The sequence below is a fragment of the Cannabis sativa genome, chromosome 2 (genome assembly GCF_029168945.1).
Source record: "Cannabis sativa cultivar Pink pepper isolate KNU-18-1 chromosome 2, ASM2916894v1, whole genome shotgun sequence".
NCBI classification, from domain to species: Eukaryota; Viridiplantae; Streptophyta; class Magnoliopsida; order Rosales; family Cannabaceae; genus Cannabis; species Cannabis sativa.
The window spans coordinates 25,885,984-25,909,540 of NC_083602.1; the positions used below are offsets into that span (position 1 = coordinate 25,885,984).

The window sequence follows — 23,557 nt, forward strand, 5'->3', positions numbered from 1 at the left end:
CCAAGCTTTGTTTTAAATGCGGCATTCTAACTCATGATCAAAGCACATGCTTCAAACCGCCAACCGTAGTCAAAGACACTGTGGGCAACTACTATCCTTTATATGGGACATGGCTCAAGAATGATGCTCAGGAAAAGTCTACGTTTTCCTCCCCTTTACCAAAATGGTTCCAAGACTGGGTGCTTCAAAAGCAGCTTGGAAAAGACCCGGTACTCTGTAACCAATTCAAGATTCAGAAAGCGATTAGAAATGGTGAATCTAATGAGATGAGGGAAAGCAGACTTCAACTCCCCTCTAAACGCAGAATCGTCTCCGATGACGATAGAGAAGACCAGGACGGAAGGGAACCGGCGCAGGTCATTACCCAGTTACCATTGGTTTACCTGCCGGGCATTGGAGAAATTGCCCCTTATGGGAATAAGAACAAAAGGGTAGTAATTCAGGACCTAATTGATGCAGCACAACCCTCTAATTCCACTAAGGACATCATGCAAGGCAACACGACAGGCTGTAAAACCCAGCAAACACAGACTAACGGCTCCAAAATTCGAAATGCTCAAACAAATATTACCTCTTCAGGAGGAACAACGTCGTACGCTGGGAAAGAGACTCTACAAACTACTCCCCAAGTGGATCAGCCTACTAGCGAGAAAGAATTAAACAACACTACCACAGACATGAAGAGTCAGAGTAGCTCCAGTAAAGACAAAAAACAAAGAGACTCGGAGTACTTCAACCCTTCGTATAGTGCCTCCCCTTTGGGCTCCCAAACCCAATTCATAAGCTGGCCTTCCAACGAATGTTGGGCCCAACCGAAGGCCCGTGAACTTTTAATGGGCTCCCTCACAGTGGATAAGTTCCATAGAGAACCCACATTATTCAATCCACTTCTTAGCATTGATGACTTTCGAGTAGACGAACATCTAAAAGGCCCACGTAAAAGGAAGGCCTCTGATGGCTTTCTATTTAGCCCATCATCAAAGTCGACGACTCAAACTTATCGTGACTGCGTGAAGGAAGAAGCCACTTCGAATAGAATATCCTGTAAGAACCTCATCCCTGAAGATCATTCTCCTGCCATTGAAGAACAGCCCCCACCCACCCCTGCCCCATTTGTCACGGGCCATGACATTGATGGAGACACACCTAAGCGAAGAGGAAGACCCAGGAAGAAAGTGCCAGGCAGTACGAGTAGTGGGCAATCTCTGAAAAAGAGGGGAAGACCACCCAAAAATCATCAAGGCCTAGCGGCTAAGGCAAAATAATTGAAATGGACAAATACCTCCAAATCGAAAAAAGGCTACAACTCTACAATCAAACATCACTGGGAGGGCAAAACTATAGACCTGAAGATAGATCTTGACAATCACTTTGTGGTGATTGAGAAAACCAATCCACCACCATCTGCCTGCCACATCCAAGAACTGGAAGAAGATGACTATGAGACAACTGCACAACCATCTGCTAGCAATCATGTGGATTTTTGCTTTGGGGCCCCGGAGACTTGCCCGAAAAGGTCTCCACAGTCGTCATGAAAATTCTAGCCTGGAACTGTCGTGGTCTCGGGAGCTCCACGACAGTTCGCCAGCTGACGGCTTTAATCCGTTATCACAAACCTGAGATGTTACTAATAGCCGAGGCAAGAATACCATTGGAGAAATTTAACGTGATCTGTAAAAGACTTCACTTTGAGGAAGTCTTGTATGTTCCCCCAGTTGGGCTTTCGGGTGGACTGGGGCTCTGCTGGATGAAAGGAGTCAAGTGCAAGATCACCTCGAATCACAAGTATGGAATCATGGGAGAGATTTCGTCGGACCCGCCAGGTGTGACATGGAATCTTTTTGGACTGTATGGTCCTCCCCATGAGAAGGACAAAGAGACTTTCTGGAATGAAGTAGGAGACTTGGCACTATCCACCTCCACCCTCTTCTGTTGATTGGTGATATGAATGGTACCCTGTGTGACACGGAATGCATTAACTACTCAAAAAAAAAGCAATTCAGCTAGATATGCTTTCGACTTCCGTCGTACGGTGGATCGTGCAGGATTAATTGACTTGGGATTTATTGGCCCACCTTTCACATGGGTGAAGAGTAGCAAACAACCCTCTGCTGGAAAGTCTTTGAAAAGAGCCAGACTAGATCGTGGGCTTGCGTCCACAGACTGGAGAATTTTATTTCCTGATGCTGTGCTGAATCATCTATCGGCATCCACTTCTGACCATAGGCCAATTCTTCTTGATACCAATGGAGGATACAAAGGAAAGCGCCACCCTTTCAGATATGAGAATATGTGGGCAAGAGATCCGAGATGCTACTGGGTGGTTAAGGAAGCTTGGGCGAAGAGGCTCCACAGTAATCCAATGGTGAATTTCCACAGGAAAGCTAAGAACACACGTCGAAAGCTTAGCCAATGGAACAAAGATCAATTTCGAAAACTTAGTTTTCAAGTTAAGGAGGCTAATTCCTACCTTCAACATACTGAGCAATCCAATCCTGATGATCTCAATGCCATTGAGGCGGCCAGGCAACAACTAAAGGAAGCTTTGCTCTGGGAAGAAATTCATTGGAAGCAAAAGTCTAGAATTCAATGGTTGCAAGAGGGCGACAGATGCTCAAAATTTTTCATGACATCCACAATAGTTCGTCGAAGGAAAAGTTTCATTCAGTGCATAAAGGATTCGGAAGGAGGGCAGTGGATTCGAGACCAAAAGGAAATCGCCGACTGTTTCCTAAAAAACTTTCAAGATCTCTTTAGGCAAGATCAGAACTGCCCTACTCCCCAACTCAGTAATCTATTCGATCAGGTCATTACCAATGAGGAAAACCTGATGCTAAATGCCATTCCCAACACGGAGGAGGTGACTGCAGCCATCAACGAAATGGGGAATGATAAAGCTCCTGGGCCAGACGGGTTTCCAGTAAGCTTCTACTCTCATCATTGGGGCACAATCGGAAGTGATCTTCATGAAATGGTAACTCATTTTTTTTGCCCAAACTGATCTCCCTCCTTTCATAAATGATACCTCTATTGCCCTCATTCCAAAAAAAGACAATCCCGTTTACACTAGAGATTATCGGCTCATTGCATTATGTAATGTCACATATAAAATAATCTCTAAGATCATTGCTACAAGACTTCGGGGCATCCTCACAAAGATTATCTCGCCAACTCAAGCCGCTTTTGTTAAAGGTCGATGCATAGCGGAGAACACAATGATCGCGCAGGAAGTGGTCCATTTTATGAAGAAGAGAAGAGGGAAGAGGGGATTCATTATGATCAAGATTGACATGGAAAAGGCATATGAAAAACTTAGCTGGGAGTTTATCATTGCGGTTTTAAACCAGATAGGCTTGTCCCAGCCTTTAACAAACTGGATAAGGGCCTGTATTTCGACTAAGGAAATCAAGTTGCTACTTAATGGCTCAATAGAAGGGAGGATCAAACCAGGGAGGGGATTAAGGCAAGGCGATCCTTTGTCCCCAATGTTGTTTATTACAGCAGCAGAGACTCTGTCAAGACTCATCTTTCTAAAGGAGAAGTCTGGTGAGATTAAAGGGTTCAAGATGGGGAGAAACGACACTACTGTAAACCACTTAATGTTTGCAGATGATATTATCTTGTTTGGGTAAGCAACGCTAAAGGAGGCAAAAGCTTTCAAGGAATGTCTTTCTACCTATTGCCTTTGGTCAGGACAATCCATAAACTTTCAGAAGTCATCAATCCACTTCTCTAGAGGAGTTTGCCGTGGGAAAGTTAGAGCGATCACTAAGTATTTTGGTATGAAAGAAATGACAGCCAATGCAATCTACCTAGGTCTTCCTTTATTCAAAGCGACAAAAAGAACGGAAGACTATATTCAACTCATTGATAAAGTCTTGGGTCGAGTTAAAGGTTGGAAATCAAAACTCCTTTCAAGTGCAGGTAGAGCTTGCTTACGGTTGGTGCTTCAATGGCAAATGTTGGGTTTTATGCCCTAAATAAAACTCATTTCATATAATCATATTTACTTATTAATAAAGATCAGAAATAACATTTTATGTTGCATGGTTCACATGATTTATTTCATGATTATATGTATATAATGTATGAATTCTTTTTAAGTCCAAAACATATGAATTTGATAAGATTATAGTGTTGTCAGCACAGTGGAATATAATCTTAATTATATGTTCAAAAGTTTATTCCCTGATTTGTCAGAACACTAGATTTAGACTGACATGGTATAATCAGCGATAGGTATTCTTACACCTTGGAAAAGTGTTATGTCCTTTCCAGGACATTGGCAAAGTTTACCAGTATCGGATGTATGGAGTATACATCGGAAGGGACCGATATTGAACTTTGATTAGAGATGTTAAAACTTACCGTAATATCTATTCAATTTCAATATCACCTGTTGATCCTAGATCACATGATCGAAATCCTGATATGGTTAGGCTCAGTCTCAAGAGTGTTATTCGTGTTCTTTGATTTGTTAGTTAAGCCCTCTTCTGAGTCAGGGCAATACATACATTTTGGGAACACGGTAGTGCAATTGAGTGGGAGCGCTAACATAAATATGGAATCTATAGCTTCTATTTGGCAAATAGAAGTAAAGGATGATTTCCTTCGACCTTAACCAAACGAAGATAAATGGTGGAGATCTCATTTCACTTAGCTGAAATATCATTTATACAGGGTTAAGTGTTTTAAGGATAAAATACATTGTAGGGTGTTACGGTAATTTGATCCCTTTACAGTGTAAATCATCTATATAGAGGATCATTGATCACATTAGGGTTATAACAATGGATAACTAATGACGTGTGTATATCGTGGAACATATAGAGCGTTCTATATGACTGAGAGTGCAATTCCAAGTTCTAAGTGTGGATTCAATGAGGAATTAATAAGTTAGGGAATTTACTTGGTAAATTCGGTTCGACTTATTGGAAGCTCGGTTATATAGACCCATGGTCCCCATACTAGTTGAGACCATACTGCTTGTAAGACTCAGTTAATTGATTTTAATTAATCAATTATAATTCTAAAAGTTAGACTATGTCTACTTTATGAATTCTCACAGTTTAAGGATGAAATTGTAAAGAAAAGGGTTTCTAGGTTTAATTATTAATTAAGAGACTTTGTATGTCTAATTAATAATTATTTTAAATGACAATATTATTTAATAATCTATTTTAGTTATTAAATAATTAGTTTTGGCATTTAAATGATTAGAATTGGAAAAATGGCATTTTTGGAGAAATTGAAATAAAATTGAGGAAACTGCAAAATCCAAGTGAGGCCCATATCACCCTATGGCTAGCACCTCTTTGTGTGTTTCCCAATTATTATTTTCAATTTTAATTGCCATGTAATTGCTAATCAAAGCCTATCAAAAATAAGAAAGTTGTTGATCACACTAAATAAGGCAGTTAAGTGATTACACAGTAATTAAGGAAACTGTTTTATTTGAAAAGTTGTGCTCTCCCTTCTCCCTATATAAAGCAACCTTTGTTGTCTTCTCGTGTAAGCCATAAGCCACGAAATTCAAGAGAGAAAAAGAGAGAAAAATTCGAAATCCTTGTGAGATGAGTAGTGCCCACACACATCAAGTGGTATCTCAATCATAGTATGTAAGACTATGGAATTTCTGCATCAAAGAAGGAGAAAAGAAGATCCAGGTTCAGATCTTGGTGATGCTCTGCTACAGAAAGGAATCAAGGGCTAGAGATTTGAACGGAAGGAGTCATATTATTCCGCTGCACCCACTGTAAGGTTTTCTAACTTTATATGTGTTTATTTTCATTATTTTGGAATTCATATTAGGTTGTTAATCCAACATACTTGTTAGTAAATCTAGATCCTGGTAAAATAATTTCCAACAACTGGCACCAGAGCCATGGTAATGATTTACTTTCATGTAATATGAATTAAAACGATGATTGCATGTTTCTGTGTTGATTTGGATGGTTTCATGTTGGTTTATGTGCTTATGTGATGAATGTATGTGTTGTACGAAATTTCTCCATGAAATATATTTTTTCAATTTTTGAAAATATTTTATTTGGATTCCTTGTGAAAAATTGAGCAATTTTCGTTTTTACGGAATTCGATTCCGATAAAAATTGAGAAAGATATGAATTTTGGAAGATTGGAAATCATGGATGCTGCATGCAGCCTATCCTGGCAGTTCCCCACAAATTGCGAATTTTTGAGGTTTTTTCCCCATAAATCCAATTTTTTCATGGGATTGTTTCCCAAAGTTCATTTTTCCTTTTTTTTTTTTTTAAATATTTCTAAATTGAAATGTTTCCAGTTTTAAATATTTTCAATTTGGAATTTTTCCAATTTTTTAAATATTTCTATTTTGGAATGTTTCCAATTTTAAATATTTCCTATTATGGTCAGATTTAAAAATTTGTTAACTTCTTTAATATTTATTTATTATTTAATTATAAGATTAGATATTTTGATATTTAAGATATTTTAAATTAAAAGATAACTTTGTCTTTTTTATTTAAAATATTATATTGAAATTATCTTATATGACAAATTAAATAATTAATAAATTTGAAATTAACATAGATATTTTTATAGATATACTTACCATAATATTTTCAAATTCAAAAATTTGTTATTTTGTTAAATATTTAATTATTTATAAATTATAAATATAAAAATGATATTTTTTCTATATATATATCATTTTTTCCTTATTAGAAATTTATAAATCATATCTTAAATATTTAAATAACATAGATATTTTTGTAGACATTTGAATATTGCTTAATTTGAGATATTTTGACATATAATTATGGTAATTATTATTCATTTATTACTTTATTCCAAAAATAATAATTATTTAACTAAATCTATTTTAAAATTAGTTTATTAAATTATAAGATCTGAAAGTGATATTGAAAATTCTTTCCTTTCAAATCATTGATCTTATTAGATATTTAATTGAGTAATTTGCGGCATAAATACCTAAGTTTTATGTCGTGTAGCAGATAAATACCTAAGTCGTATTTTTGGCGGTAAAAATACCTTCCGTTACACTCTTGGAACTTCCGTAGGTACCTCTCTGTTAATTGCCAAATCAGTACCTATGTGGCCGTCTCTAATAGGTCCATGTCATTTAATTTTTAATATTTTTTCTAACAATTTAAAAAATTAAAAAAAAAATAAATCATTAAAACATAAACATATATTTTCCCATTTCTCTTCTAGTATCTCTCTCTTTCCTCTCGACAAAAGTAAAGTTCAAAATTCTAATCAAGAGACAACCCATTACAACATTAAAGGTTAAGAAAAGTTAGCTCTTAACATTTTCCCAAAAAAAATAAGAAGGGAAAAAATTGAGTTAGACCAATATATAATAAATATATGTATATATATAATTGTTTATAAAATAAATACCAATGGTGGGAGCTAGATTATCTGATGTGTTGGAGATGAAGCTAACAAGAAGGCTGCTTTTCCCAACCCAAGAATCTCCGATCAACAAGATCTTAAACGACAGATCGTAGCTATGGCTCTGACCTGAAGAAGAGCCCATAATTTATTTTATTTTCGAATTGGTAAATTAAAAATGTTTTCTTTCTCCCTTAGCATATCTCTGACTCTTGTGATGAGTAATCCTTTTCTGTAGTTGGGCTTCTCTCTATCTCTGTTTCTAAAAAGTACATAAGCGTGGATGAGAGAGAGGAAGTAGAAGACGAAGAGAGAGAGATAATATTACCACTGCTACCAATAAGGACAAGGTATTTAATCTATATTTCAGATGGTATGATGGAGATGAAGATGAACATGATTCTGGGTTTGCTTTTTTCTTTTTCCTTCCTTCTCTCTTTGTTGGGATCTGGTGTGGTATTATAGGGATGAAGATGCACATGATTCTAGGTTTGCATTTCGTGCGGTTCCACAGCTGATCTGGTTCACTACGACAAAATTCTCAAGCTCTTCTTCGTTCCCACATGGCGCTGGCCTGGAAAAGACCTTCTTATGCACTGTAACAACTACAATCTCTTTTATCCCCAATCATTCTCTCTGCCACCTCTCTCTTCCTCCGATGATTCCTCCGTCTCTCCGCGTTGCTGCTCCTGTGATTGGATTGTTGAGTCCGACTTTAGATTCTGCCCCTTCTACGGTTCCTCTCTGAACTTTCTTTCTATCATTTGGGTTTATATTACGAATGGGATCTTCTAGGGTTTTTCTATGATCACTTTTGAATAATTTGTTCATGTATTTTGAGTGGGGTTTTTGACAATTCTCAATTTCTCTTGCTTAAATTTCACTCAATTGACAGTTACTAGCATTATACATATAATTGTTCATTCCAATTTTTTGAATTTGTTTTATGGTTGTGTTCAATGTTCATACCTATTTTCTGGGTTTTTGTTGACTGTTCAAGAGAGAGTAAAAGAAAAAGAGAGAAAAAAAAAACAGGTTGGTAGGATGAGGATTTGATTTGTTTAATGACTTTGGATTCCTTGTATTATGATTTGGTTATTAATGGAAAAATGAGATGGAGATTGAAGGAGATGAAGTCGAGAGGAAAGAGAGAGATAGCAGAAGAGAAAAGGGAAAATATATATTTATTTTTGAATGATTTAATTTTTTAAAATTTTAAATAATTTTTTTTTTAATTTTTTAAATTGTTAGAACAAAATTAAAAGTTAAATGACATGGACCTATTAGGGACTGCCACATAGGTACTGATTTGGCAGTTAACGGAGAGGTATCTACGGAAGTTCCAAGAGTGTAACGGAAGGTATTTTTACCGCCAAAAATACGACTTAGGTATTTATCTGCTACACGACATAAAACTTAGGTATTTATGCCGCAAATTACTCTATTTAATTTGATTCAAATAAACCTAGATATTTTAAAATTAGTTTCCTTTATTTGGTTAGTTTAAGAATAATAATTTAATTATATTAATATCTTGATTCACATCTGTTACATGGACAATGTTTGTTTATTTATATTGATTATTCAAAATTTTTTTAACAAACCTATTATTTATCTGATCTAAATTGCTATGATTAACTTGTTGACGGATCATGATCCAATGATCTGATTTTAATCATAGTCCAATTGACGATAGATCTTATAAATAATTTGTAACAAGTAAATTTTGTACTTCTTTCATCTGAGTAAACCTAGTAACATGATAGGGCCCATCCAAATCATTTGACCTGTGTGAGCCTATATGTTTGCTTTTGGGCTTAGATGCATATAGGAAGCCCATTTAAGTTTTTACTAAGTAAATGGACTAGGTTGCTAAAATAAATTTTGACATAAGGAAATTTATTTAGGTCCAATTAGATTTGGGCTTATTCAATGAATAACAATTATTTATTTTAAGGTTAAATTCCTCTCTTTTGGGCCTTGTGTGAGAGTTGGGGGCCATAGAAGTGGGTACGACATACTGAACCCAGCTCCCCCTCACATGAACTACCCCAATTGTGAAGGCCCATTTGCCTTATTTAAATAATTGTATTAGGTTAATTATATTAGTCTAACCTAATTAAAATTGAATTAGCAACATAATTAACTTTTAAAATATATGAAATTTATTTTTCATGTAATATTTTAAAGTTAATTTTAGAAAAACACTTAGTCAATGATATATTATAGATAGTTATTTATAGTACTAGTTATTATTTCTAATATTAAATAAGAAAATATCATTGATTGTGAAATTAATTGTCTCATAATTAATTTTGGTACAATCTAAGTTTAGAATATTTTCCTAGTATTAAACTAGAATTAATAATTAAGTTTCCTCTTTACTTAATTATTTGTTTCTTGAATTTAATACATTTAATTAAATTGAAAATTTCAATATCTAAGTTGATTTTTTCATCATGATACTTTAATATTGTTATTTTCATGTTATTTAATTAAAGTTGAAAATTATTTTAAGTTTGGAATCTTATTTCAGAATAACTTAAGTTTGAATAATTTTGAGAATATATTTTATTTTATTTTATTAATCATTTCCCAAAATTTCTAAATTACATTTCTTTAATGTAGAAATTTCGAATTTTATTTGAAAAATAGATTAAAGTTGAAAATTATTTATTTAATTTTGGACCAACTTAAATCAGTGACTTTTTCATTTGATGGTTAATTAAAATAAATGAACTAAAATATATAATAATTAGAAATTGAATTAATTAGTCTATGAAAAGTCTAGATAGTTATTATCTGTTTTGCTTGAAGTATTTTTCTAGTGTATTTAATTAAATAGAAAATTAATATTTAAGTTGATTTTTTAATCATGATACTTAAATATTTGAAATTTTTCTTAGATATTTAATTAAATAGGAAAATTATATTTTTTTGTTGAAAATTAATTTTTATTAATTAATTTTGGGCCAACATAAAATTAGAGTAATTTTCTAGGATTTATTTTATTTTATTTTAAAGCATTTTCGAAAATGCAATATATATTTATAGAAAATTAAATTTGAGTTGTAAATTAATTCAAATTAATTTTGAAACAACTTAAATTGAATAATTTTCTAAATATTTATGGAAATTATTACTAAGATGGAAATAATTCACGTTATTTATCTATCTAAGTATAATTTATAAGTATTAAATTAAAATTTATATTTGGAATTTTTCATTCTAAATTGGAAATTTTAATTAAATAAATATATATTTAAAATAAATGGATTAAAATAAATATTAGAAGAAAATACAACCCTTCATTAAATAATGAGCTTTATTATTATAAGGATATTCGATCTCCATTGTTGGTTTTACATAACTATTGTTTTAGTGAGTAGTCCTCCCTAATGGAGGAACGTTCATTAGCAAGTTAGCACCGTTTAATCTCGAAAGATAAGTAATCTGTAAGTTTTTTATATAGTTTATGCTCACCCTAATGGTGGCGACTGTATAAGACTTGCAAGAATATGAAACAATGGTAGAAGCTCATAAGATAGAATAGCCTTGACTCTCGCCTAAACGGGACAACGCGGATTCACATCTTGATCGAATAAAAGGTTGCTAGAATGTTGATCATTTTAGATGAGCTGACAACTCTATTCAATGAATGGTAGCTTTGACTCTCGCCTAAACGGGACACTGATATCAGTTTGTTGAAAACCTTGGAAATTATTTAGGATTGTATGTTTTAGTATTTTCACTTGTCATTCCTACTTGCTATGTGCTTCATAATTTCTAAATTGTGTATGAATTTGTATTGAACCATGTTATGATCTGTTATTAAATTGTAGTTTAATTTCGAATCTTCATTGTTGGTCTAACTTGATTTGTTTTTCTAATGAGATAAATCCCTAATGGATTTTCACAATTAGACTAACATAATAGTGTTAGATCTCGAAAGATAAATATTGTATATGCAACATCTAGCTGTTCATCAATTGATGACACCTTAGACTAGTGTTTTACAATATGAAACAAGAAGATTGTATAAATAAGATTACTTTGACTCTCGCTGATCGGAGCATCGTTGGATTCTTGTTTAAAACGAAATTATCCTAATTCCTCTTAGCTTATTCGTTTCGAATTAGCTTAATGACATATCATTGGATGAATGGTCTATAAATCATATAAAGTCTTATTTTCTCTTAAAAAATTAGATGACGCATATGATTATATTCCCGGAATTCTATCCCAAAATGATATAAATCCTCAATCTTAGATATCTCCTACTTGTATAGGCAAATCATAGAGTTAGATTAGTAGTGGTGGTCCAAGAAAGAATTACTAATTATACAGTTACACTTTCACAAGTGTTTCATAACCATTTTCTTTCAATGGATTTAAACTGTATAAGTTTAGTATTCTGTGACCAGAATCCACTTGCACTATTCTAAGAACTCTTTGATGTAACTAAAGTAAGTCATCAAAAGATACAACCACATATTTTATAAATCTATGGCATTTGTATCTTGTTCATAGTGGTTTTGACAAGATCATTCTCTGCAAAGAGTTAATATGCCTATATCCACTGAAATTAAGTTCATCTCATTCGCAGATGGATGTACATTCAGGGGTGGATATGAGTTTTCGTTGTATTCTTAAAACGATCACACTAGATTTTACCTTACGCAAAAGAAATTTGAAATGTTTGAAAAATTTCATGAATTTCTAGCAATGGTGAAGGTAAGTGGTCAAAGATCTTGCGAACTGATAGGGGTGGAGAAAAAGTTAGTAGATATGCAGTTCAAAGATCATTAATTTGATTTTGAATAATATCCAAACTTACCTCCCCAGAAATTCGAGTTGCATATTGATGATTAGTTACTAGTCGTTGCCTAAATCCTTCTATGGAAATAAAATTTCAGAATGATGCAATGGTTGTATACTTAATGTAAATCATTACTAGATTCATGGATGACCTAATCGAAATCTTAAGAAAAGCTAGAACTGCTAACCCTAGTTTGCATGTTTGTTAGCTATTCTAAGTGATTAGGGGTGGAGCATCCCATAGTCATTAGATAAGAAAGTGTTTGTTTAAACAAATACTACTTTTCTAAGAAAATGACTAAGTCTGAAAGTAAAGTAGCAAATAAAGGAGAAATTTTTTCTTGATTCCAAAAGTGTTCTATCATCTTATTTTACATATGATGATCCCACTGCCTCTGTTGTCTTGTCACAACCGAAGAGGTCAATACCATTTATTTTTCTTAGACATAGTTCACGGTACCTTGTTGTAGTGGGAGAGTTTCTAGGAACTCACCTTCTTATGACTTGGAAGACACTAGTGATTAAAATCCATTGTGAGTTTAAACAAGTAATGGATTGTCAAGATAAGAAACTAAGAAGAAAGCCAAGAGAACTATGGTTTGATCCATTCACGTGGAGTAACCTAAAGTTTTCTATTACAATGACATGAAAGGAAATTTTCGTTCATAAGTCTATTCAATGGACTTAACAAAATTTCCTGTTCCTAGTATTGTACGTTTGAGTTTATCTAAACCTATGGCTTATGGTATACCTGGTAATTACTTACTCTAATGCAAGCATGAGATGCTGAAGCATTTTCTTTCCAATGGAAATCTATAGAAGCTTCACAACTTCTTAGATATAGATTTTATTTATCTAAGGAAAAGTCTCAACTATTTCAGAGAAGATAAAGCCATGAAAGAATTTCTTGAATCAACAGTGAGAGGTCTCAGATATGCTTTAGTATGCCTTAGACCAGACACCTGCTGTTGAGTGGGAGTAATGAGTAAGTATCAGATTAATCCAGGAGAGGAACATTGGAAGACAATCAAGTAAATTTTAAGATTATGAAGAGGAACTATATGTTAGTCAATAAGGGTGGTTTTGAAACTCTTAGACTACACCACATAAGATTTAGAGACTTGCCTGTGTGCTAGAAAGTCTGCTGATGAGATGGTGATTACTTTGGGGGTGGAGTAGTGATTTTGGAGAAGTGTAAAAACCTATCTGAAATCTCTTGGTCTACCAGAAAGAGACTGAATGTTAAAAGTTGCAGGAAAGATACTTATTCAGTCTAAGGAAAGTTCTATACATTTGTGGCACTGTTCCAACTTGCCTTAACTACTAGGGTTACTTCCTGAATAACCAAAGAGTAGTTGCCCAAAAGTATAGAATCCAGTATCCCAAGAGAGTAGACATATAGAGAGGAATTTCACATTATCAAGGATTTTGTGATTAAGGAAGAGTAATGGTGGATAAGAGGTTGTGTTTAATTCAACCTGTCAGATCCTATTACGAGGAGTTTACTACTGTTACACTTGATTGGTATATCAAGGTGTTAATGATTATTTGAAATGCACTTTTTGTTTTATATTAGTGCAAGTGGGAGTTTGTTGGATTTTATGCCCTAAATAAAACTCATTTCATATAATCAGATTTACTTATTAATAAAGATCAGAAATAACATTTTATGTTGCATGGTTCACATGATTTATTTCATGATTATATGTATATAATGTATGAATCTTTTTAAGTCCAGAACATATGAATTTGATAAGATTATAGTGTTGTCAGCACAGTGGAATATAATCTTAATGATATGTTCAAAAGTTTATTCCCTGATTTGTCAGAACACTGGATTTAGACTGACATGGTATAATCAGCGATAGGTATTCTTACACCTTGGAAAAGTGTTATGTCCTTTCCAGGACATTGGCAAAGTTTACCAGTATCGGATGTATGGAGTATACATTGGAAGGGACCGATATTGAACTTTGATTAGAGATGTTAAAACTTACCGTAATATCTATTCAATTTTAATATCACCTGTTGATCCTAGATCACATGATCAAAATCTTGATATGGTTAGGCTCAGTCTCAAGAGTGTTATTCGTGTTCTTTGATTTGTTAGTTAAGCCCTCTTCTGAGTCAGGGCAATACATACATTTTGGAAACACGGTAGTGCAATTGAGTGGGAGCGCTAACATAAATATGGAATCTATAGCTTCTATTTGGCAAATAGAAGTAAAGGATGATTTCCTTCGAGCTTAACCAAACGAAGATAAATGGTGGAGATCTCATTTCACTTAGCTGAAATATCATTTATACAGGGTTAAGTGTTTTAAGGATAAAATACATTGTAGGGTGTTACGGTAATTTGATCCCTTTACAGTGTAAATCATCTATATAGAGGATCATTGATCACATTAGGGTTATAACAATGGATAACTAATGACGTGTGTATATCGTGGAACATATAGAGCGTTCTATATGACTGAGAGTGCAATTCCAAGTTCTAAGTGTGGATTCAATGAGGAATTAATAAGTTAGGGAATTTACTTGGTAAATTCGGTTCGACTTATTGGAAGCTCGGTTATATAGACCCATGGTCCCCATACTAGTTGAGACCATACTGCTTGTAAGACTCAGTTAATTGATTTTAATTAATCAATTATAATTCTAAAAGTTAGACTATGTCTACTTTATGAATTCTCACAGTTTAAGGATGAAATTGTAAAGAAAAGGGTTTCTAGGTTTAATTATTAATTAAGGGACTTTGTATGTCTAATTAATAATTATTTTAAATGACAATATTATTTAATAATCTATTTTAGTTATTAAATAATTAGTTTTGGCATTTAAATGATTAGAATTGGAAAAATGGCATTTTTGGAGAAATTGAAATAAAATTGAGGAAACTGCAAAATCCAAGTGAGGCCCATATCACCCTATGGCTGGCACCTCTTTGTGTGTTTCTCAATTATTATTTTCAATTTTAATTGCCATGTAATTGCTAATCAAAGCCTAGCAAAAATAGAAAAGTGGTTGATCACACTAAATAAGGCAGTTAATTGATTACACAGTAATTAAGGAAACTGTTTTATTTGGAAAGTTGTGCTCTCCCTTCTCCCTCTATAAAGCTACCTTTGTTCTCTTCTCGTGTAAGCCATAAGCCACGAAATTCAAGAGAGAAAAAGAGAGAAAAATTCGAAATCCTTGTGAGATGAGTAGTGCCCACACACATCAAGTGGTATCTCAATCATAGTATGTAAGACTATGGAATTTCTGCATCAAAGAAGGAGAAAAGAAGATCCAGATTCAGATCTTGGTGATGCTCTGCTACAGAAAGGAATCAAGGGCTAGAGATCTGAACGGAAGGAGTCATATTATTCCGCTGCACCCACTGTAAGGTTTTCTAACTTTATATGTGTTTATTTTCATTGTTTTAGAATTCATATTAGGTTGTTAATCCAACATACTTGTTAGTAAATGTAGATCCTGGTAAAATAATTTCCAACAGCAAACTACTTAGCCTCATCTGACACAATCCCGGCCTCTACTGCTAATAAAATAGACAAAACATTAAGGGATTTCTGGTGGGTCGATACGGAGGAGAAGAGAGTTATGCATACAGTCGCATGGGAAAGACTTTGCAAACCTAAGATTCATGGAGGTTTGGGTTTCAAGACAACAAAAGACATAAACACGGCTTTCTTAATGAAATGGGCTTGGAAACTTCTTGTCGAGGACAATATTTTATGGGCTCAGGTTTTGCATGCGAAGTACATGAGGAATCACGACTTCCTTGACATTGAAGCGCAACCTTCGGATTCAATCATGTGGAAAGCCATTCTTAATGCTAGACAATTTATTCATAATGGAATTTGAAGAAAGATAGGAAATGGGAATGGTACATCTATTTGGTTCCACCCTTGGGTTCCAGGCGAAGAACTTCAGCACCAGCGTTTGAGAGATGCCACAGAGGGGATTAGCTTGGTTAGCAACTTTATTGAAAATAATGAGTGGAAAGATGTTCTGATTCGGCATTGGTTCCATCAGGATGATGCCAAACGCATACTGAATATAACCTTACCATCCAATCCTGTCAAGGACTCGTGGCTTTGGCTCCCGGAAGCAAATGGTCAATTCAGCATCAAATCCGCTTATAGAATTACCAAGAATCTTGAGCCAAACTCCAATGAAAATGTGAAATGGCGTTTGGTGTGGGGCGCTAAAATCCATTCCAGATCAAAGATGATGTGGTGGAGAATTTTATCTGATGGCCTGCTCACTAGAAGTAGACTCCTCAAAATCTGTAACTTGCAGGATCCACTCTGCCCCCTCTGTTCAATGGCAATAGAGGATTCTCTCCATCTCTTTTGGGATTGTCATGTTGCCAGGGCTGTATGGTTTGGATGCAACTGGCATATCAAGACAACTGAGAACCAGGTCAGAGATTGAAGTCATTGGATAAATTGGTTTAGAGGAAAGGATAAAAGACCCCCACATCTCACTTTTGATACTCTACTCGAAGGAGCGGCTATAGTTATGGAGAAAATATGGCAGCTGAGGAATTTTGTAATTCATAAAAACAATTTGACTCCGCTTAATGTTGTTGTAAACAACATCAATTACAGGTTAATTGAGCTGGATGGAAAGCAGCACTCCCACCACCCTCTCCAAACTGAATGGCTTCCCCCTCCTAACAATTGGAGAATGTGTAGTACAAACGTAGCTATTGGCAAGAGGGTCTCAACCAGTGCTGCTATTTTCCGAAATGACCAAAGCACTATAACAAATGTGTTCACTAAGAAACTTCATTATAGTGATCCGCTGGCTGGAGAGATTGCCTCCTTGTGTCTTGGGGCAGAAGCTGCGATTCAACTTGGTCTTAAGTTAGTGATCTTCCAAAGTGACTCTGCTGGGGCGGTGGAAGCTGTGAAGTCTTCAAGTCTTAGCAATTCTAATCTACACCATAATATCCAGGACCTAGTTGCAAAATTCAAAACTTTCATGGTGCAGATGGACCTTTGGGAAGTCAATTGGATTCCTCAGAATCTCAACGGTGTGGCCCATGATGTGGCGCAATGGGCAGTTTGTTCTAACATCTTCGACAGAATTAGACTACCCAATTTTGACAGTTCCCTGCCGAGTGACACGGCGGATGGCTGATATTTATTTGTTTCCTTTCGTTTTCTTACTGTCTTTTAGTTTGACCCTATTCTTAGGTGTTATCTTTTCGAACTCTGTTTGTTTCGAACTCTGTTTGTTTCGTTTGGGTGCTTTTGGGCACGTATTAATAAAAAAAAACACCAAAACATTATATACCATCACCACCTAAAAAAATCTTTTGGCGTAATTCAACACACTAATCCTCACCCAAAATTAACTCAAATGAAATATTAATCAATTGTGTCGGTTATAAAACAATGCTAAATTTGTATGATTTGCATTGCATTCCTTTATATTTGACACAATTGATAAAATCCAATTACCTTATTTATAAGAGGAGTGCTAATTATAACTTTTTACTACAACCTCTTAATCAACTTTCATGCTTATAATTAATGTTAGAATATATATATTTTTTAATTTTGTTTCATAACGGTATTCATTATAGTTATAATATCATTTCTGTAAAATTTTAAAAAATTCTGAATAGTTTACAGAGTTTATGATATTTCAATTTACCATGCGTGTTCAAAAAACTTCAAATGTATTTTTGGTAATGTAAGCTATTCAAAATTTTTTTAAAAATTTACAGGAATGATGTTCTTAGCATAACGAATACCACCATGAAAAAAAAATATTCCAACATGTATTTTCAAGTACAGAGGTTGACTAAGAGATTGTAATAGAATGTTGATGGTAGCACTCCTCTATTTATAAAGGGATGCAATAAGTTATCTTTTTTTTTCTTAAAAAAACATAATAATAATATTTTTAAATGTGCCAAAGCCAATTAAATTGTACTAATCTTTGCTAATCAAAGGACTTTACGATAAAAGTATAATTAAGTATCGTAATAATTAAAATTTTAATTACAAAATACATATATACTATATTATTCTGAAAGAATCGTCTAACAACAAAATACAAGTCACGCCAGTTGATCTCCCATAAATCTCAACCCTCAAGGTCTAGACAACCAAATTTATACAATCTTTATCAGAGCCCTCAAATCACCGCTAATCAGTTTTGCTTTCTCATAACCCACACATTGTGAAGCGATTGTGAGTCGACTGGCTTACTAAGAAAAACATGCATTATACAACATAACATCTGACCCATAACTGAGCGCCCATACACTCAGTTACCATAAATCACTAACCCCATCTTACGCGTAAACTAATCTAAATATTCGTACCTATATCATGATTAACCATAATACCAACCTAATTCCAGCACTCTAGTTGCATTGATGTTGGTATCCATACTATTCAATATTTCCTAATATACTAGATATCAATATCTTGGTACCACTCTATGTACACACAAACTGTTATCTCTAATATGGTAGCTATAAAGCAATATAATATGCGTATACTGAACATGTGCATATGTGCATCTAGATACTTTTGTTACCTAAAATCTAAATTTAGGTGTATCGACCAACTTGAGTGGAATGTCGTTCAGCGATCGGTGGCCCTAAGTCACATTAACAGTAAATTGATAAGTGTCCATCTAAAACACTTTTGCTACTTAGGTACATAATCTAGGGTGCTGATCGAGATTTTTGGCCACAATTAATTGAAGATGTGTTGAATAATTAATGTGAATTAAAGAAAAGAATTTTTACGTGGTTGGGGCATTTATGAACCTTAGTCCACGAGTCACTTTTAGTTCTAGATTTATCTTACCGAGAATAATTGTTCCATCCCCATCTTAATACATTCTCGACATATTTATAGGCTCATATTGATGGGGAAAAGCCACCATTGTTGTGCTCTGTTTGAATTTTCCTTTGCACAAATTCCTAAAATTTCAGGAATAGGGCATCATCCCCTATATGGTAAGGATGTGTCTATATTTAATATAATTGTTTGGTGAGACAAGACCTTTCTCTTATTGTCGACTTGACAGTTTGTAATGTAGCCGTCAAATGATGCATGTGGTATTGTGAAGTAAGAGAATTATGGGTTTAAACTCTTAAGCACGTTTCCATAGTAAGGAATAGGCTGTCCTTCCCCATGATGTATTAAATTCACGCACAATAACTTAGCCTCGAGTTGTACGCCATGTTTTAGGGCTGGCTACTTTTTCTTCAGGTCGCGTTTCTTTATGGAGAGGAAGAGAAAAACCAACTATCCTCCTGGAGGGTCCTTTCGGAGATGACTAATCTCTTGAAGCTTCTACTGATTATCAAGCTCCGGATGTGGCTAATCATAACACGTCTTGTAATGAGGGTTCCGTTTTCACATGGCTCCTTCCTGAAGTGCCACGTATTTTGAAAAATCCTAGGCAGTATTTACCCCCCAAAGTCCCAATTTAAAATTTTGTGAAATGGGACTTGTAGATTTATGGATTATTGCTCCCGAAGTGTTGACGTCATGCCTTCGTGAGCAACACACATGTCAAGTTTTTTAATGTCATTTAATATTCCTCCTCGATTCTGGTAAAGCCAATTCACTTTCCTTCTCATTTGATTTTAATACTGTTGAAAATATTTTACCATGATCTAGATTTACTACCATGTATGTTTTATTAACATCCTAATATGAATTCTAAAACAATGAAATAAACACATATAAAGTTTAGGAAACCTTACATTGGGTGCATCGGAATATAATGACTCCTTTCGTTCAGATCTCTAGCCCTTGATTCCTTTCTGTAGCAGAACATAATCAAGATCTGAACCTGGATCTCTTTCTCTCCTTCCTTTGATGCTGATTCTCCTTCTTGTTGACTGGATTCTACACAATCTTCCACACTATGATTGAGATACCATTTGATGTGTGTGGGCACTTACTCATTCACTCAAGGTTCGAAATTGAAGAGGAAAAGAGAAGGGAAGTGGCGGCTATAGAGAAAGAATAGGAGGCTCAAATTTCATCTGACAAAGTTAACAAAAGTTAAGTTTGAATGAGAGCCATCACTATCTATTTATAGGTAACCACCTAGGTTTAGGTTAGAATTATTTGGCATTAAAATAATGAAAAAATAAATGATAAAATCCATTTAAGTGTGGCCGGCCATGGGCCTTGGATAATGGGCCTCACTTAGGGGTAAGTTGAAAAATGCCTCTTTTATTCATCAATTAATCAAATTTACCTCTAATTTTATATTTATTTGAAACATACCTCTTTTTATATGTATTGTACCCAAAATACCCTTACATAAGAGAATCACATGGAGAGTATCTTGAAGTGACAGGGGTAAAATTGGTACAATGTTTAAAAAAAGAGGTAAAAATGATATATTTTAAAAAAGAAGGTAAAAATAAAAGAGGACAATATAAAAAGGATATAGAGTGTAATTTCCTCCCTCACTTATGCAATTTTACTGTTTTATCATTTCTGCATCTCATTTTCTCAAAAACGTCAATTTTCCAATTTAACCATTTAAATATCAATTCTAATTATTTAATAACTAAAAATTGATTATTAAATATTATTGTCATTTAATATATATATATTAATTAGACATATAAAGTCTCTTAATTAATAAATAAAACCTAGAATCTCTTTTCTTACAATTTCGCCCTTGCTTAGTGAAAATTCATAAAGTAGACATAGTCTAACTTTAGAATTATAATTGAATAATTAAGATCAATTAACTGAGTCTTACAAGCAGTATGATCTCAACTAGTATGGGGACCACGGGCCTATATAACCGAGCTTCCAATAAGCCGAACCGAATTTACCAAGTAAATTCCCTAAGTTATTAATTCCTTATTGAATCCACACTTAGAACTTGGAATTGCACTCTCAGTCATATAGAACGCTCTATATGTTCCACGATATAGATACGCTATTAATTATCCATTGTTATAATCCTAATTTGATCAATGACCCTCTAATAGATGATCTACATTGAATAGGAACTAAATTACCGTTACACCTTCAATGTATTTTATCCTTAAATGTATAAATGATATTTCAGCGAAGTGAAATGAGATCTCAACCATTTATCTCTGTTTAGCCAAGCTCGAAGGATATCATCGTTTCACTTCTAAATTCCTATAGAAGTTATAGACTCCATATTTATGTTAGCGCTCCCACTCAATTATACTATCATGTTCCCAAAATGTACGTATCACCCTGACCCAAAAGTAGGCTTAACTAACAAATCAAAGAACATGTATAATACTCTTGAGATTGAACCTAACCATATCAGGATTAAGATCATTTGATCTAGGATCAACGGGTGATATTGAATTGAATAGATATTACGGTAAATTTTAATATATCTAATCAAAGTTCAATATCGGTCCCTTCCGATGTATACTCCATACATCCGATACTAGTAAACTTTGCCAATGCCTTGGAAAAGACATACCACTTATCCAAGGTGTAAGAATACCAATCGCTGATTATACCATGCCAGTCTAAATCCAGTGTTCTGACAAATTAGGGAATAAACTTTCAAACATATAATTAAGATTACATTCCACTATGTTGACAACACTATAATCATTAACAAATTCATATGTTCTGGACTTAAATAGAATTCATACATTATATATATAATCATGAAATAAATCATGTGAACCATGCAACATAAAATGTTATTTCTGATCTTTATTAATAAGTAAATCTGATTATATTGAAATGGGTTTTATTTAGGGCACAAAACCCAACAGATACCCCATTAATTGCAGGGTGTCAGACTGAGGCTCAAGCAACGTAATCGTTTGTTCATACTCACGCTTCCGAAACCTTTCCCTAGCTATCAAATTATGGTGTTTGTGTGAATTAAATTAAGACCGTAGGATGGGGGACGATCCAAATCGCTTCATGGGTCTATAAGTGTCTTTCATATCCCTCTTTTTCGAACTTTCACTTTCACGCATTCCCTTAGAATTCTTAACCAGCAAAGATTTCAGGCACACCAGATTTTATCCAGCTTTGTCTCCGATGGTGTCAAGCATAGCTTTACCGTCACCACATACTAGTACCTCCAACTACTTAGACTTCTCCCATTTGTAAGTTGTTTACCATAGATATTTTTTCATTTTATTTTCTCTGCTGATATTTTTTGTATAAATGTGATATTCATGTCGCATGATCGTCATTTGAGGGTTTTTTTCGACCACCCTCCGTTTATCTCTTCCTTGAATGTGGCTACCCTGTCTAAGGGTTATAAATCATGCAATTTTCCCTCTTCTCTTTGCCTCTTGTACCATTTCCTTTTGTGTATGGTGCAATTAGCACCCGATGCTTGGCATAGGAATTTTTTTGATTTCTAGACATGTCAGAATCTGGAGGGGGCCTCTTCTCAGCAGTTAGGGGACCCCCATTCCCTTTTGATCTAAGGTTTGACGTGGGGGCTAATTCCTGAGTATATTCTTATTTTTCATATGAATTTTTTTTAAGAGATGTACACGAACACGAATTCTACGTGTTTGACCGAGAAATTTTGGAACTACATTTTGAAAAGAAGATGTCAGATCTCGGAGTCCCTCCAAATATTCTGGCTCAGGAAGTGACCTCACTCCCTCCTGTTGTCCTTCTGTCAGTCAGTGTTTGGTAAATTCAGTACACAAGTATACATAATCGAATCACGTAATATAATGATAAATAGAGTATCGTTCCCACGAGGATTGATTATCAATTACGAATCAATTAATTCTTTAGTTCTATTTGATGAATAAAAATTATTGGAGAAAAAATTAAATAAATTAAGGCAATAATTAAAATTTAAAAAAATAACAATGATAAAGATAAAGATTATTATGATCCCCAGCTATCCTTTATTTTACTTCCTAATGCAATAACCTAAATTTCTCTTCTTCCAATTCAATTGAAAGTTTAGTTAAATAGTTTAGTATCTTGTTAAGACTTATAAACTCAATCTAGGTGAAAACTCTCTATATTCCTATGGTAAAGTTTGATCACAAAGATAGCATTAAGCAAATCAACTAATACAAACAACCTAGGTACTTTCATCCTAAATCAATTTGCATCTATAACAATCAAAGCATATTCAAATCTCACCTTCTAGAATTTTAATTCGAATTCATAAATAACCATTATAGATGGCCAACAAATAATTGCAAAATTAAAATAGATTATATGGAATTATATTAAAAGAAGAAGAAGAAATTGAACAATCTCATTAATCCATAAAATAAATTCAAGTGGTTCACATAATAATCCTTAAAGAAAATTAGCTATTATATAAGAAAATACAAATTCAATCA

The 23,557-nt window shown here is 34.0% G+C and overlaps 1 protein-coding gene across 1 annotated transcript; it reads left to right on the plus strand.

Moving 5' to 3' along the window:
* The first annotated feature begins 1,948 nt into the window (after positions 1-1,948).
* On the plus strand, positions 1,949-8,146 carry LOC133034222 (uncharacterized). Its single transcript, XM_061109268.1, has 5 exons — positions 1,949-2,974; positions 3,123-3,628; positions 3,737-3,924; positions 7,637-7,748; positions 7,864-8,146. Exons 1-5 carry the CDS (start codon positions 1,949-1,951, stop codon positions 8,144-8,146), a joined length of 2,115 nt encoding a protein of 704 aa, XP_060965251.1.
* The last annotated feature ends 15,411 nt before the right edge of the window (positions 8,147-23,557 follow it).

What these genes read in the sequence shown, in the direction of transcription:
- LOC133034222 (XM_061109268.1), top strand. Translation starts at nt 1,949, where the DNA reads ATGGTACCCTGTGTGACACGGAATGCATTAACTACTCAAAAAAAAAGC. An exon ending in GATGATATTATCTTGTTTGG is followed by an intron (nt 3,629 to 3,736) that starts GTAAGCAACGCT and finishes CCACTTCTCTAG; the next exon opens with AGGAGTTTGCCGTGGGAAAG. An exon ending in CTGCTACCAATAAGGACAAG is followed by an intron (nt 7,749 to 7,863) that starts GTATTTAATCTA and finishes GTGGTATTATAG; the next exon opens with GGATGAAGATGCACATGATT.